Genomic DNA, 18,430 nt, shown 5'->3' with positions numbered 1-18,430 from the left:
TCTTGACTTTATAAAATTTTGAAAAAAAGGAAATTAATAATTTTAAAAGTAATGGCTGTTTGTATAGATCCACTTCCTACAAAAGCTTCATCCGGTGTCCATCATTAGTTCTTGCGGATTCATTTAAGATTAATCGGACAAAAAAATTTGTTTTATTAGTTGATAATCTGGTGTCTAATCGAAGCATTTATATTTTTTTTACAAAAAACACAGCCTCAAGAAAAAAGAAAATAGATTATCTAAAATCTGTCGGACAAAAAAAATGTTTTATTTATAGATAATCTAGTGCCTGGTCGAAGTTTTTCTCATTAACAAATAGGCGACCCCAGGAAATTTTTTTCCAGTTTTTCTAGGAAAAACCCAAAAGTTATTTGCTTATAAAAAAACCTCCGATCAGGCATTAGTCTTTCTTGTTTTCAAAAATTTGTATAAATTTCATTGAAATCCACATAGCAGTTTTCTAGCTACAGTGGTCAGCAGTACAAAAACACTATTTTTGAGAAAAACGCATTTGAAGATGCAACCGCTGCTAACTACGTGCTCCAGAGTGCTTTCCTAATTATTGAATAACACAAAAAGTATCTGCCGATTTTACTATTTATATGGCAATATACTTTTAGAAAATGCAAAAAAAAAACACAATATATATGTATTTATAATTTTTTTGAAAGTTCTGACTATTACCTATTAAACTTGAACTGTTGGAGCGGAACGTAGGAACCTCAAAACTATTTCTGAAATCGCTTAAAAACTAAAATTTTATTTTATTTGTTATTTTTTAAGGGGTAACATGGGTTTACTCGGGTAAAAACAGCCTTTTTCAATTTTTTTTTCTTATATAAAAATTAAATATTTTATTAGTATTTTTTAATGTTACAAATATACACTTTTAACAAAAAGAAGCAGAAATTTTTGGAAAAAAATGTTTTAAACTCGGCCATTGCGAATCCATTTCCGGTGACCTCTCGGAAAAAAGAAAAATTAAAATTTCAGTGAAAATCTCCGACATTTTTTTTCAAATAGTTGTAATCGAAAAAATCCTTCTTCCAAGAATTGTATTTCAAAGACCTGCGTAAATTTTCATGAAGATCGGGAAAAACGTGTTTAAAGACAGCGCACTTAGCCTAGCTAACCTCGAGTGCACAAGTTCTCAAGGCTGTATCCCCGCAATGCAAAAAAAATTAATAATTTTTTTGAAAACTCTAACTCTAACTCCTAACCTCTGGAATATAAACTATTGCAGCTGAACGCAGTGGCTCCAAAACTATTTGAGAAATCGCTTAAAAATTTCAGTTTGTTATTTTTAAGTATGTCGACTAGCAGAGCACTAGATGTGCCCTTAAAATTTATTTCCCAAAATTAAAAATTAAATGTTAATAGCATTCTCTGTTACAAGATTTTGCTGGACACAGTTCCAACAGCTTGAAAATGCCAAATTTCCAAATCAAATATTTAAAATCTAAGAGATTAAGACAGCCACCTTTGTGGGGATGAGAGAAAAGCTGTTTGTATCTGCTCTAGGAGCAACAAAAAGAAAACAATAATAAATGATTTTGTGCTTTGAAGGTAAAAATTGGTTTAGTCGGCATAATATTATTGTCATTTTAGGTTTGAAATTCGTCTAAAAGCACAACGCGAACAACGCGCATGTTCTCAATACATTTTCTCACAATTCCACACGTGCTTAAGTGACTAATAACGCATTCGTTATTGGGCAGCTAGTTTCTGTACTGTGACCCAACATTTATGCGGCCATTCATTAATTTCTCTCACGTACAGACAATTGGTCCATTGAACGTTTGTCCATGGCACGGCAGTATCGAACCGAATACCGTGTGAAGGCGCTTGTTGCATATGGTTGCCTTTATTTTCTGTTATTTTACTTAAGTACTTGAAAAATTTGCACGTTTTGCCGCCACCAGCTATGCGCCAACGGCTATTTGTTCACCACCGAATTGGCAGCGCAAGTTGTGCGCTTACAGGGCGGTGCCAGCGCGGTGTTAAGTCAATATAAAGTTGCTTGCTGGCCAGCGCAAGGCGGTGTGCATTGCCGGCGTGGTGGCGATGAATGAACTTGGTGACGTATGCTCGGGCTGTGCGCTTACGAATTGAGTCATTCAATGCACAGCTGCTTCGCACAGCAATTGGCAGCGCTCCATTTGCCAGTGAGAGTGACCGGCAGCAAAATTTGCTGCAATGCGCATGCGTGCTAAATTACTTAAGAAGTGCCAAAATCTATTCGAAATTTATCTGCCTTTGTCACTTGTTTGACTGATTGGCGAACAGTTGTTCGCCTGTTGGCTTGGCGTTGTGTGTGTTGTTGTTGCCATCATATGATAAATCACAAAACTATTCAAAATGCACGCGCTTGCTTCGTCGGTATTTATGGAAACAAAAGAAAAAAAAACGCAGAAAAGAAACAACAACAAAAAACTGTTTTGCATGTTACACAGAGAGGTTGTTTTTGGCTTTTGCTTTGAATTTTCTTATTTTTGTTTGGCTACAGTTGGCTGACAGGTAGCGTGGCACACCCTCTTTTTAATGTCAGTCGAGGGGTTTGCGTCATTGAATTTTTACTACAATAAATGACAAAATTCATAAATTAACGAAAATGAATATTAACTTGTGTAATCGGCGATTCATAAATACAAATTTTGGATTCCGTTGTTCTCTAGGCGTTCACCAGGAGGACCTCCGAAAAGAGGTGTCTGTCAATGCGGACGATTTATTTGCTTAAAACTAGCTCGAATCCAATAGTTAAAAAAATTTGTTATTACTACAGATGAATACAGTAATGATCGGTCTGGTAAAAATTTAGCTTTTCGAAAAATGTTTGAAAGTGTTCTAAAAAATAGTCGTTTTTGTAAAAGAATATATTTTATTGAATGTCTTAAAAAATCGGAATTTTTGTCAAAATCTAATTCTTTAACCATTGCCTGACAAATATACTTGCATCTAAGCAGATCGTGTGAGCTTTTTAAGCCGTTTGGGATAAATTTTTTAAGCGACTCTGAAAGCAGCATTTCAAGAAATGCGGGCTTAGAGTTCTGACAGCCGCTTACAATAAGTTGAAAAATTCTTACAAATACCCACATAGCTTCGAAATTATTTGCCCGATCAACAACTAAATTTTCTATAATATTTCCAAATGCAGTGAAACTCCTCATAACCGGACACTCACCATTGATTTGTCCGGTTAAGAGAGCTGACCATATAAGATGGCGTGGCAAAATGAGTGTTTAAAATGTACTCTTGGAATCTTGGAAGCTGCAACTCAGGACTATATTTCTATTTAAGTAGGAAATGCCAGCCAATGTCAGCCAGTGGTGAATAAATAACAATTATTCCATTAGTTTCCGTTGGAACTATAAATTGTACACAATTTTCTTGAAAAATTTTATGAAATCTTGTTCGGTTATTAGAGCTAATTTGAACCAAATATTACCAATATAGTGTATGTGTCCGGTTATTAGAGCGCTTATAGTAAATGCCTTTGTGTGAAAATAATAATGAAAACATTGTGTTCATGATATTTGTCTGATTATGGGAGATGTCCGGCTATGAGGGATGTCCGGCTATAAGAGCTGTCCTTAATGAGGCTTTTCGCTGTACATATATATTCGATAAAAGTAGATGCAAAAAAATCAATTTTTTTAAATACACACGTGGCTATAACCCCTTAAGCGAAATAAGTACGAAAATTTGTATAAAAGTTACCTTTAGTTTTAAGCAACGAAAGAAACCGTTAGCTGTTGCGCTTTGTAAACATAGATATAAATAGATAACTCCATAATAGATAAGCCACTGGCGAAGTATCAACTCTGGCACTCCTGAGCAATGAAAGCTTGGCTGCTTTTGCAAAACGTGACTGCTTTGCCCAATGCCCAAAGAGGGTTCGACTTTAAGCTCAACGGTACTGAATTTCTAATTAAATACATTGAAGGTAGGCATTTAATTCACAAAGAAAAGACAAACATAGCAATTCGCAACAGACGCTGTTAACCCTTTAGTAAAACAAATTATACACATAAAGAACTGATTTGCACTTCGTTTTGTATTTGCATTACAGAAGAAGCGTTCACTTCTTCCTTTTGACTAGATTCAAGTATTTCAGCAAACGAATAATCAAAGAGTTTGGCGGCAAACTTGTAAACAATGCAGAGTTGCTCCACAACATTTGAGTGCTTAAACCCAAAAAAAAAATTATTTGCCATTTTTAGATGCTCGCCAGCCCACGAGCAGCACTCGTTTTGTCTAAAAATACCTATTCTTCTAAGCTCGGATGCGGCACTTGTGAATCTGCGTTTTGATGACACACTCGCTTTGTGTTTGCGCACAGCAACAACATGCTATACATACATGCAGCGTTGAACTACAGACTCGCAGGCGGCTTGAGTGCCTTAAGTCAGCAGTCGGCCCACACACACTTGCCTCACTTGAGTGATTTATTGATGCGCTTTAAATGGTCGCACTTAAGCGTATTGTGCGCATGCGCGAATACGCGCTGCAATGCCGCGACATAAGCGTCTGTCCAAACAACAGCATATCGTAATAAATCGCAAATGACGCAAAATAGTTTATGTCTTTTAATGCGAGTAAACTCAAATGGCATAATAATACTTATAAATAGACAGAATATCACGTCGCCCGCACAAGAAGCCTGGAGTGAGGCATTTTGTATATTTGAAAATAAGCATTGTAAATATTTCCTTGTTCTAGCTTAGACCTGCAGCTAGTTCATATAGAACTAGGCATTGCCACAATATGCAACGTTGTCGTGCCGAATCTTAGAATAACCATAAATGCGCTTTAAAACCATTTGAGTCGCCATTTACACATGACGGCTGGTCAATGTTAGCAGGAAACACAAAATTAGAAATGCTAAGGACACTTTAATGTTTTAAAAGCATGAAAGCTGGGTTAAGTTTGGTATGCTGATTGGCTGTCACTGTATACAGAGACCTACAGGTCTCTTTAAGGGCAGATGAAGGTTCATATTAATATGAGCTAAAGTTTGCGTCATAATTCTTATACTTATTGAGTCTGGAACTGCAAAGCTGCTTATAAGAACGGACTGAAGCAGAGCAGGTCTTTAAACAGCTCTTTCAAGCATACAAACCTGTACTTCCCTGGACTTTCTACATGTGTGCCCAAACGGCTCGCATGTGACGTCTGTCGGTACTGACCTGTGACTAGGTCAACAAACGTCTTCCAGTCTTTTCGAGAGAGTGTGCGTTGAAAACTTTGCGTGTTTTTCTTTCGCTCGCCAGCACATAATCTTGACGATCCTGCATGTGCCTAAAGCATTCCAAGTTACCTTGCTGCGTCTGTCATCCCTTTCGGAAATTTCAATATGTTTCGTTTTTACCGACTAGCGTTGCTCCTAAACTGGTTCGGTAACTAAGTGGATGGTCCTTTGGGAATCTCATCAGTTATTTCGAGGCGGAAGAACACGCTTCCAATGCGCCATGTCATCTTCCCGAACCTTGCGTAAAGAATATCATATGTTCCCTTATTGATCTGGAGGATATACATAGCTTTTTTTGCCCCCATCTTCGTTGATAGATTTCGCCATGCTTAACAGCCTCCAGTCGGTAGTTAACACGTCCCGATTCTGTCGTTGCAGTAGCGCACGTTTCGGGTCCACCACGCGAGGTATGGTTACTTTCGCCTTAGGAACCGATGAGATACTACTGTGGTCTACCACCTCCAATTTCGCTCTTTTCCACAGGTTTGAAAGCGTTCTGACCGCTTCCCTCGTCCATGTTAGCATCGGGTCGTCGTTAAATTTTAAGATTTTGATACCGATAAGCCATCCTGCTCTATCAAATGACAGCGTGGGTGCGCTCGATTCGATGTCCATTCTCGAGAAGAGCGCTTCAGTAGCTTCATTTCCACTATTTTCCACCGCTCCTGTGAAATTTGTGGTCTATGAGCGCGACGGTCAAATGCCGTTTTGCAATCCCGGTTTGTCCGTGTGCTTGACGTCTAGCTTCCCGGCTATGTCTTAGTACTTCCTCTTTTCCACCGCTCCTATGAAATTTGTGGTCTATGAGCGGTTTGTCCGTGTGCTTGACGTCTAGCTTCCCGGCTATGTCTTAGTACTTCCTCTTTTCCATTGCAGGCTGCCTCTTTGCAGCGATATGTTCCTTAATGTGGTTAGCATACGCTGGATTCGAGACATTGCGCCAGTTTCGAGTGACGAAGCGTGCCCGGCCGTTCTTTGCCTCTTCTCTAGCCCAAGCCAGCCGTTTCACCTCCTCTACTTTCAGACTGGACTTGCCCTCAAGACGGTTGCAAATTCGGACCGCTGCCTTGTATCTCGTCGTTGCTTTAAGCCCCTCCTTACTTACTTCATCCGGGGATCCCTCTTGTTGTCAGAGTTGGTACCCTCGGTCGCCAGCACATGAGAGTGAAGAAGCTCTTCTTCTACGTTAGTGCTTACAGCGCTTTCTTTGCTTCAAAACCCGTGTGGAAAATCTCGAGATATTAGTATTCACAAAAACTTTAATATTATTGAGACTCATTACCTAATTTTGTCCTAAGGGCGCAAAAAAAAACGCTGAAATGTGGATTTTGCTAGGCTTTTCTTTCATTGTTACCGCTCGTTCATAAATATATTTATGTATATGGCATATGCTGGATTGTGGTGTATGGAGACCAAGAAATCTGTCATTGCGAAAATATTTATGGCTCCTGCTTACCGAACAAAGACAATACAAGGTATATATGTACATATGTATGTATGCATGTATAAGACACAAATAAGAATAACAATAAAAATAGGCGAACATGTACCTACAACTTGCATTTGTACGAGCCGCGGCGCCATAAAAGTACGTCTTTCGAAAACTGTGTTAGGAGTGTGTTGTCACCGCAAAGGGGGCAACAGAAGCTTGCTGCCATGTCGTGGCCACACAAACGCGCAACGAAATGAGGGACTAGATGCGGTTAGAACCGCGCGCATGTGAATGGCAGCGCATACAGACATACACCGAAATTAACATTACATCGAAGTATTTCAACGACAAACGGGCATTTGAATGGGTTGTCGACCGAATAGCGCCAAAAACGCGCGGCGCACTGGGCGACGTGGAGAGCGAAACTGCCTTGCGCTTGCTACTCAATTGCCAATTGGCGAACAATGCTGTGTATTGTTGTGGCTAGTCTCGAATTTCGACGCTGTTCAAGCAGAAAGAGATAAGAAAAATCACCAAAAGCGGCCAAGTAAACAAGGTAAGCGCGCGAAATTCGTGTGGTGCTGAGCAACGTGGGGAGCTTAAACCAGTTAGCTAGCATTTATTGCATTTGTTGTAGCGAAAAACGTGCACTATACGCCGCGCTTGCAGGAAACACTCAAAACAAACGCAAAACCACTCAAATGCCCTGAGTTTTGCGTTGATAACATCTGCACCTACTTTGAGTGAAAATAAACGTGCGCTCGTTCAGCGCCTACAAACAACAACGAGTGGCGCGCTAACTAATTGCCAAACTCTCATTTGGCGCTGTTTTAGTTCACCGTCGAACGCGTAGAACTGCGCATGCTTACAAGTTTCGCGTATGAATTTTGCATCCGTGCCACTTTGACGCCTAGATTCAGTGTTCTGATTGCATACGCATACATATATGTACATAAGTAGCTATGTATGGCACATAGCAGCCATGGCGCTGTTGATGTTTTTTGTGCGCCAAAAGAGAGACGAATTTTCGCTAAAGACGACAAAAGAAAGCAATAGTGTTTTTTTAGACAATTTGCAAGTGTTAAATTTGTTAAAAAAAGAGAATTATTGATTAGAGAAGTATAAAAAAAATATATATAATATATTTTATGTTTAAAAAAAATATATACTATACATAATAAAAAAATAAAAAAATATTTAAAATAAAATTAAATAAAAAAAAATAAAATAAAATAAAAAAATTAAATTAAATTACATTAAATTAAATTAAATTAAATAAAATACAATAAAATAAAGTGAAATAAAATAAAATAAAAAAAAAATAAAAAAAATAATATAAAATAAAATAAAATAAAATAAAATAAAATAAAATAAAATAAAATAAAATAAAATAAAATAAAATATAAAAAAATACAATAAAATAAAGTGAAATAAAATAAAATAAAAAAAAAAAAATAAAATAAAATAAAATAAAATAAAATAAAATAAAAAAAAAAAATAAAATAAAATAAAAAAAAAAAAAAATAAAATAAAATAAAGTGAAATAAAAAAAATAACTAAAATAAAATAAAATTAAATTAAATAAAATAAAATAAAATAAAATAAAAAAAATAAAATAACAAAAAGCAATAAAAAAGTGACGTGATCCAATGCAAGTGAAATGAGCTCTAAGATATCGGGAATCTATAAAAATTCATGCTAAAGTGTACATATTTCCAGTAAGCAGTCAAACCACTTACATACTTGTATGGCAGTAAGGCACTGAGTCGTCTGCATGCTAAAACAACATAGAGGTGCGGCTGCTAACAATTGACGCTCACCAGCTGACAAACGGCAACCCGAAACTTTAATGGGGATAAACAAATGAAATTGTTAGCAGAATATTGACACATTTTAGCAAATAATAAAAGCCTAGCACTTTTGCTAACTCAGCATATTTAGGCAAAATTGACTGCGTTTAAGCAAAAAAAAAAAAATAAATAAATAAATAAAAAAATTTAAGTGAAAGATAAAAAGTAAACGCTTAAAACAGTGCACCGTGTGTTGCGCATCTTTCAAGCAAATTTTTTCGTTATTGAAAAAATTGTATTGCAAGGTTAGGCGCGAAGCCACAGCGTATTGAAAATCAATACTTGGAACCAACAGCTTAATCCGCGCATTACGTCAGCTAAATGAATTTCAGTACTTTGCTGAAATTACAAAGTAGCAACGGCGTACAAATCCATTAATAAATTGCTTAGACCGCACAGCGATTAATATTCCGTTAAGAACAGCCAGAGCCACAGCCAAGACCACATCGGATTCCACGCAGCATTCTCGAATTTGGATAAATAACAATTTATTAACCTCGAAATTTATAAAAACAAATGCCTTCTCTAAGCATACAGCTATAAATACCCAAATCAATCAGTTGATCGATATCCATAAGTGGTGGCACAACAAAAATTTTTGCCTCGCCTGCACTTGAAGTGTGTAGTAGCAACTTAATTTCAACTCAAACCGACAAGTATTAATATTCATATGTGAATTAGTATACAAGTATCTATTTATATACATAAATATATATTGTATATATGCATATATGTAGTACAACCACCAACGCTACCACCATATTTAAACAACATCACATTGGCATATAATTGGTGATTGAAGACGGTCACGTAAACAAATTGAGATGCTTTGTGACGATGATTTTATTTGCTTAGTAAGTCGACAATTCGTTCTTAAATACATACATACATATATGTAAGATTGATTATATAACACTGATGCTGATGCAACTAACAACTTTTATATTGAAAATGAAAATTTATGGGCAACAAATAGTAAGACTTTCTTCGTAAATTTAAAATTGTTAATTTATGCTTCAAAATCAATGTCATCCCCATCAAAGAAAGCTCCTCAATACACTTGTATCCAAGTTTTTTCCGATCCTCGAAACATTTGTTAAAGTCAATTTTCGGAATAGCCTTCAATGGAATTCATTTTAAAGTCTTCAATTGCCTGAAATCGGTTTCCCCGGAGCGGTCGTTTGAGTTTGCTGAAAAGCCAAAAGTTACACGGATCTAAATCAGGCAAATACGGTGGTTTCAGCACGATTTTGATTGAAATTTTCGCGAAAAACTCACGAAGCATCACGCGAAATTTAAATTAAAAAAGTCTTACTAGTTTTTGCCCGTAGTTGTATGTCGTCTGCGATCAGTCTTTAGTTGCCTTCGTAGAGTTGCAAGTTCAGTTCTTACCAAGAAAAAGTATTACCATCGAAGTCAAGTGCTGCGACCAAAGGTTATAATTTTTTTAGTACAAATAGTTTATATTCCATAGCCACACATTCCAATATATAAATGAAACCCGTGCTCAGTCAAGTTTACATACTTTGACAAACGCATGGCAGAAAAAACAGCGCTTTCCTTTAAGCACCGGATATTACTAAGGAAACGTTTTTTCTATGAAGTCGGGTTCAGCGAGCAAAATTTTACTTTTTTACATCAATTAGCTGACAATCTGCAAGCATACTTAGAAACATAAATTAATCTCAATATTCGCCCAGCTTTACATTCTTTGGAAAACCCAACGCAGCAAAAACAGCGCTTTCTATTAAGATTAAACTTTACTTCTACTGTCATTTGGCATTTGACAGGTGCTCTCATTAACAACAAGTTCTTTTTGGGCAGCTTTTGTTATAACAAAAGTTGTAAAGTCAATCAAAACATTATTTGTCGTGTTATGTATGCATGTGTGTGGGTGTTTTTGTGTGGCGCCAAGCTTTCGTGACCACAACAATGACAAGTGGACAAGACGCTGTTGACTTTGGTATGGTTATTAAGCCATTTCACGGAAATATGTGCACACCCACACATCAATATCGTTCGCCAACTTTCGCGAGAATGACACAAAAATAGAAATTCTACAGATAAATAACAAGCACAAATATTGGTCCATACACGAAAAGCACATATTTGTAACAGGTAAATTGAAAAGTACCCGGCCTACCATAATAAAACACACTTATTTTGATTATAGCGATTCACCAACTCTTTTCGATACCATTTTTGAGTACAATTTGTCCTTTGCTTCAATACTTGTATGAGACTCAGTTTCGGCGTTCATCTCTTCATTCGACGAAAATGTCTTCCCAGCTAGCTTTTCTTTGAACTGTTGGCAAATTTGAAGGTTAGGGTTAAGCAAAAATCGTATGGATTTAATTATAGTAGTGCCATGTGCAGGTCGCGGACTTTTCAATTGACCTGTTAGGTCTTATGTTTGCTTACATTTTTCACAATGGAAGCCCATCGTCTTCCCTTACGAAACCTTTCAATTTTACGCCAAGTTAGCATAGGTAGAATTAAGTTAAGTGTGGTGGTCGAAAAGTGTTCATTGACAAAACTAAAATCATCAGCTATTGATTAATCCATGTGATAGAAACTAATCTAAGTACGAGAAGTAGTTAGCGGCTTCTTGGAGCTAAGACGCATCCCAGCACATTATGCATTGGCTCGTTTTTCTTCTATTTTTTTACAAGACCTGAAAATTTAAGAACGGAAAACATTGATTCTAGAGTGTAAGTTAAGTTTGTTTGGATATATTCCCATAATATAGTCAAGTAGTTTTTTTCCGTCCGCTTATCGGATTTACTTAACTCACAATGAGAAATTATTTCAAGAAAAAAAAATATTCTCTAGTGACCACAAATTCCCTAGATTACAGCATAAGACCTTTAGCTATCTAAATAAGAAATTACGTTAATTTCGGCACTTGAGGGAAAAAGGATAAATGCAAAATTCGAAAATTTCTTTCCAAGGAGCAAAATTTTCAAATCGATAACTCAAAATCTGAGGAACTGTTGTGCGTATATACAGACAGAGGGACAGACGGAATAGCTAAATGGACTCAGCTCGTTAAGCAGATCTTTTTTATATACATATGTATACTTTCTTCTTGGGTATTGCAAACTTCGTGGCAAAAGTGGAAATCTCTTTATGTGAGGTTTATTTTCAAATAAGTTGATATTGTCTTTATCTTAAGATTTTTTGCCTGAAGAATCTTTCCTAACATCTCAAGAATATATTCTGTAGCACATTGGATTGATACACAGATTCAAAAAATTTGTGCTAACAGGAAGAGGGGATGTCAAACAAAGACCTCATATTGTAAAACCTTTAAGGGGTTACATGGGTTACCTCGGGTGAAAACAGCCTTTACCAACAATTTTTTTCCCATAAAAAATGAAATATATTATTAGAATTTGTTATTTTTACAAACATACACTATCAAGAAAGAAATTCTAAAATTTTTGGAACAAAAAAAAATTTTAAACTCGACCATTGTGACGCCATTTCACGGGACCCCTTGGCGCCCGCTTGTGGAAGGAATACATGTTTTAGTTAAAACCTTAACTTAAAACTTGGACGAAGAAAACAAAAACTAAAAACTGGGTTTTTGGCAGACTTTTTCACAAAAAAAATTAAAATTTCAATGAAAATTTCGAGAATTTTTTTGCAAATAGTTGTAATCGAAAAATATCCTTCAACCAAGTCTTTCAGAATTGTAAGTCAAAGACTTCTGTAAAATTTCATGCAGATCGGTTGAGTAGTTCTCGATAAACCTTGTCAACCGACTTCGAAAACACAGTTTTGAGAAAAGATGCGTTAAAAGGTGGCGCACTTAGCCTAGCTAGCCTCGAGTGTACAAGTTCTCAAAGCTGTAACTCCGAAACTATTACTTGGATCAACTTGAAAATTTAGGATAATATTATAGAAGTGTAGAATTTAATTAGACAATAAAAAAAATCGATTTTTTGAAACCGTAAACCCATGTAACCCCCTAAGCTAGTCCCACCGTTTATACAAACACGGTATTGGATATTTTGATAATCATTATTTTTTTTGGAACTGAAGCCGGTCTATTTTGCTTGCTTCGACTTTGTATTATACACATATATTCATATACATATGTATATGTACGTGCGTATGACTTATTTTACACATAAATGGTTCATTTACTCAGCCGCGCTGTTTATGGTTTCGCCTTCACGCAAGCTTTTGTTTGGCCGATTGAATTGTGACTAACAATAGTGAGCGCTGCCATCGCCTGTTAGCCTTTGTCGGTAGTAAGACAGCTGGTAGCCGCTAGCCGCTAGTCGCCACTAATGCCATATACTTAAGGCATTAGCGCACCTAATTATGAAAATAAAGTCATGGAGTTCTTTTAAGAGCTCAGCTAATTTAACTAGTAATTTATATATGTTTAACGGTATTTAAAATTTATACATTTTTTTTTTTGAAACACTTTTCTTTCATCTTTGCGATGCTGTCCATGAAACTGATATTCTACAATTCAATTATATAAGTGTTAATTGATAAATTATCTGTGCAACAGTCAGCAGCTCGTTGCAATTTTTTTCTCCAGACTTTTAAAGTGTCCAATAAGCAATGTGGGCTGACTGATTTGTCGATTGACTTGTATTGGTTGGCGGTGTGTTGCAGTTTGCACTGGCAGTTTTGAACTCTTCTGTGCGCTTGTTGGGCACTGGAATACAGTATCGGTGCTCATTATCAAGACAACTGAGCCAGCAACTTGAAAATCAAAACAATAATGACTCGCAATAAGCATACGCCATATCTACATTTGTTTATAGTGGACAACGCATTTTGAGCTGCATGAAAACGGCATCAAGATTGTGTTGTTCTCATAAAGCTTTCGAACTAGTTATATGGTGTTTAGTTGCTACAAAGAACACTGATTTGAATTTGGGCGCATGCAATTAAAAAGTTTGACAAAAATACTTTGTCTACGTTCCTTTGTAAATATAATAAATCTTCATTGAACTGACGCTCCGAAAGAGTCTTCTGTATATACTTGCCTTTTTTGCTTTTATTATATTAGAAATTTAGCAACGCTTGATTCCCAAGGTAATTATAGGAACAAGTTTAGTCGCTACTTCAATACGTCAATGCACGCTGAATGAAATTAATTTCTGCTTTTAATCAACATTTGCAGGTTTCATTGTAGAAATTAGCAAGATTTGCTGGCGAAACTCTTTCGAACATAAATATTTACCTTTAACATTAAGTCTCTTTATTTGTTTAAACGTTGATGTGTAGAAAGCGGCTTACACGTATTTGTTTAGTATGCGTACTTTTTAAATTAGTAACAGCTTGGCAGAAGACTTGACCAGACGGTATTAATATGTATACGTTGAACTGTTATTGTTTTTGTTGTGTGCGTATTTGGGAGGCAAAATTACAGCAGACACTTAAGAGATCGTTTACATTTGTAGGATTATTAAATTCATTGAAATTAAGGGGTCAATTGAGAAGTCCCCGGCCGACCATAGTAAAAGCGACTCTCCAACTTTTAGATACCATTTATATACTACAATTTGTCCTTTGATTCAGTATAAGTCTCAGTTTCGGCGACCGCCTCTTCATTTCTTCCCAGCGAGCATTCTTTTGAGATCTGAGGACAGGAAATAGGCGCTGGGGGTCAAATCTGGAGAATACGGTAAATGCGGAAACAATTCGAAGCCCAATTCATGGACTTATGCTATTGTCTTCACTTACTTGTAACACGCTGCATTGGTTTGGTGAAACAGCACTTTCTTTTTCTTCAAATGCGGCCGTTTTATCGGCGATTTCGTCCTTTAAATGGTCCAGCAACGCTATTTAATAGTCGCTCTTAACGGTTCTTCTTTTTTCAAAGTAGTTAATGATAATTATTCCATGCGTATCTCAAAATATAGACGCCAAAACCTTGCCAGTTGACCCGTCTTCAAGACGTTCTATCGTTTGCAGTCCACTCGAATGACTGTCGATTGAATTTCGGAGTGAAACGCTGGAGCCATGTTTCATCCGTTGTTACACATGCAAAAACTCGAGTTTATTAAGCTTGAACATCTGCAAAAACTGTTCCGAATCATCAACTCGTCGTTGTTTTTGTTCAAAAGTGAACCCTCACGGTATCCACTTTGCACAGAACTTTCTCAGACCCAAATCTTGGTGAATGATGATGTACACGTTCAGGTAGATATTTTTAGAGTGCCTTACATTACGAACAACTTCACTTTGCTGTCATACCCAATTATTTTGTGGACTTTGTTTCGTCGACGAAAACCTCTTTTGGACGTCCACTTTGTTCACAGATTTCGGTGTTCATTTTACCACATCTAAACTTAGCATACCAATCCTGGCAGTGTCCGGAAGCTAGTCATCAAGGCGAGTTTTTTCATCAACAGTATCAATTCTAGTAGCGCCATATTTGGGTCAGGCCGGGTACTTTCAATTAACCTGTTGAATAATATGAAACTCCACTTTTATCGTAGTGATTGATTGTTAATAGCATTGATTTTAACTTGCTCTAAAGTCGATTTCGCGATGGTATAGCCGACAGGTTTGTTAGACTATACATCACGCCAATACTTACAATTTTTTTTGTTGTTTTTTCTGCAACAATGGATTCTACAACTTTAATGCATCGTCACTAATCTTCGAGTTACTAAATGAAATTATTACTTTCCACACTATTTTGCTAACGTCACATTCACTAAACATTTTAGTTTTTCTAATGGCAGCGAGTCAAAGAGGTTTTGCAATTTTTATTTGCGCACTTCGTTCTCAACCTATTTACGTGACCTATTTTACACGCTGCGTTCCAAACGGAGAGCGCAAAGCAAATCACAATGTGACAGCATTTTGCTGCTTAATTATCATTCTAGTTTTTCATTTTATATCTCTCTACCAATTAATGAAGTGTGAAGTGGCATTAAGCTCCTAATGAGTTAGGTAGTCTCATTAATTATGCAAAACGTACATTGGCACGCAGTTTGAAAATATATAAATGTGTGTGAAATACTCACTACTCCGCCTAGTTGAGTATTGTGAAAGATTTGAATGAACGTCTATGCGAACAGTGGCTAATAGCTAAACTTATTTACATATTACTAAAAGAATGCTACACGAGAACACACAAATATTTTAAGCCAATTGCCTCTAATTATCATTCTTAGCACGTGAGTGAGCGAAAATTTGTAACTGTTACGAGTATTGGGAAGTGATTGAACTATCATTCTTGCCCTGCCTTAGCCGTATTTGCAAGTAATGCGAAAAATAGTTCAATTTATATACCCTGTTCAGAGTATACATCTTAAGTTTGCCGCGAGGTCAGCACGTTTTGACATAAAAGACATAAGAGCGGTATTTGTGTTGTTTACAGTAACTTAAAATAATCATTTTGGCTTAAACATGGAATTAAATCGCTAGTCAATCTTGATGAAAAGATCTTAAATCCGTTGCTTCCTCCCAAAACTTCATTAAAAAACTTTCTACAGCGCTCATGTCCATTGGCAGTAATCTCAAAATCCATCCACATCCATTTGGGCCGCAAATGTTGCGAAATTTCTATGAAGCGCGCTGCCCCTATTTTCGCATAGCGCTGGGTCTTTTACGAAAAACCATTAACCGCAATTTTCAGATTTTATACAGCAAACAACAATACACATACCGTAAGCGATTGTATTTGCAAACCTTAAAAATCATTCGAGTTGAAAATCAATTAAACTACCCACCGACAACCGACCGACCGACCGACCAACCAACAAACCTTGCCAAGCGTATGACTGCGCAGAAGTTCAATCGAATGCAACTTTTATGAATAGACAAAATGCGACTAAGAAAAATGAAAACCCAAACGAATGAGCGTGTGTTTGTTGTAGATGCAGCTGAGCGCATTTTAATTGTGCAAATCAACACCAACAGCAGTGAAACGGCGAAGAGTGATCAGCGAATGGTGAAGTGCAGACACGCAGCTGGCTTTGTGCGGCCGCTTGTTGGCGGTGTTGGTGGCAACACGCAAGCGATGCAAAGAAATTATGGCGCTTAGTAATGCAGCGATTATTTGATTGCCAAATAAGCGGTACTATGATTTTATGTGTGGCGTTTGCAAGCTGGTTGCCACTGAATTGCACTTGCAAGTCTCTGTAGCAAAAAAGCAAAACTCTCAAGCATGCGCACACACAGTTATAAACAGCTAAATGCTTCTTTCGACAGATTTCATTCAAGCGTTGTTGCGTCTTGAACGCTCGTTTAATATGTTTGTATTTTTGAGCCACTATTGCTTGGTGATTTCTGATTTTCTTTCTCCTGGGTTGCACGAAGATGACACCCAGCACTCTATTTTCGTGAGTTGTCGACATTACATTATACTTATTTTTTTAAGAACTGTACTCAAAATTTTTTAACTTGTTATTTGCTATAGCTTTGCAAAGATCTATCTAATAGAACTTGATTTCTGCTCAACTAAAAATTTTTCTGTGCGGTAGAAGAAGATGACGCCCAGCCTTGTTTACATACATCCGTGAGCTATCGATGGCAGTTCCGATGAGTTTTTAAGAACCTTATTCAACAGCAAGGTTCGACGTCGAGAAACTGCAATCATAACAGAGAGCCGATCGATTTTCTACTCCACTTGCACTCCTGCTCTCTGAGAGTACTCATCAGCAACTTGGTACAAGGCAACTGTGGGACGGCATTTCAAGCGCCTTACGCACAGCTGCAAACGAACCCATTTGTTTTGGGAAAAAGAAAAAGAACAGCTGGTTCGATGATAATTTCGTCTATCTTGGAAACAGTATTAACATCAATCACATTGTCAGCTTCGAAATCCAACGCAGAATAACTCCTGACACAGGTGCTATTTCGAACTTAGTAGGAAATTGAGAAGTAAAGTCCCCTCTCGATGAACAAAGACAAAACTCTATAAGTCACGCATATATGGTGCAGAGGTGTGGACGATGACAACGTGTTTTAAGTCCACGTTACGAGTTTTTCAGAGAAGGATTCTTATGGTTCTTTGCGTATTGGCAATCATCATCTATTACTTTAAGGTCGACTTTCTCTCGGATCCTGTGTTTGTTTCTTAGGTTGATAGTTTGATATTTACACCTGTCGAGGCATAGGCATTTTATCTTCACATTTTGTGTATATAGTGTTTAGCCATTTTCTTCAATTTTTTAGTATTTATAAAAACATATACTATATATTATTTTTATAGTCTTATATAACATAACCAGTCTGATTAATAATAAAAAAATAATAACATATTTCTTTTCAGTGGTCACTGCAGAGCCATGCAACTAGCCCCACTACTACAACAGACAAGTCACAAACAGTCACAGCAAACACTGCAAAGGATATTTGGACGAGTCGGGAAGATCCGATGCAGATGATCTTCGGCAAATGTGGCAACGGAGAGGCAAATATGAGCTCGGCCAACGCAGCTTCACATAGTCAGCAACATGACGAAGATGAAGTCAATGTAATTCTTAAAATCTTGTATTAACAAAGTGAGGATTTTAACTTCTCTCCCTCTATATTTTAGCTAACGGATCCCGCCAATGAAGAGCTACGCCAGCGCATCACACAAATGCTAAAGAAGTCGGCATTAGATAGCGACGACAGGCACTGCCTACAACAGCTGATACAATTGGTGCAGCATTTGGACTTGATGGCGCAGCGCAGCGAACCAAACTCGTTAAATACGACGACGTCGTGTTCCAGTGACGAAGCCAGCAGTTTGGAAATGGTAAGCATAAGAGTCTATGCGATTGTAGTTCTACTCAGTTGCTATAGAATGTGTTGGGTGTACATATATTTATTTGAGTTGTACGAACATGCATTTGAAAATTTTATCAATAGTCATCGCACATCAATATATTTCAAGCATTCTTTATTTAGTAAAATAAAATAAAAATACCA

At 36.9% G+C, this 18,430-nt stretch overlaps 1 protein-coding gene across 4 annotated transcripts in view; it reads left to right on the top strand.

Moving 5' to 3' along the window:
- Positions 1 to 18,430, top strand: part of LOC126767817 (putative leucine-rich repeat-containing protein DDB_G0290503) — a 139,421-nt gene that overhangs the window by 112,445 nt on the left and 8,546 nt on the right. For 3 of the 4 annotated variants that reach the window (XM_050485469.1, XM_050485467.1, XM_050485466.1), the window contains 2 exons: positions 17,787 to 17,990; positions 18,054 to 18,257. In XM_050485469.1, the coding sequence (XP_050341426.1) occupies positions 17,787 to 17,990; positions 18,054 to 18,257 (408 nt within the window). The remainder of the gene's footprint in view (positions 1 to 17,786; positions 17,991 to 18,053; positions 18,258 to 18,430) is intronic. The other variant, XM_050485468.1, reaches the window with a different exon arrangement.

Source organism: Bactrocera neohumeralis, chromosome 2, assembly GCF_024586455.1.
Source record: "Bactrocera neohumeralis isolate Rockhampton chromosome 2, APGP_CSIRO_Bneo_wtdbg2-racon-allhic-juicebox.fasta_v2, whole genome shotgun sequence".
NCBI lineage: Eukaryota > Metazoa > Arthropoda > Insecta > Diptera > Tephritidae > Bactrocera > Bactrocera neohumeralis.
Note: the sequence above shows the minus strand (reverse complement) of the source record. Positions and strands in the feature narration are given on the sequence as shown.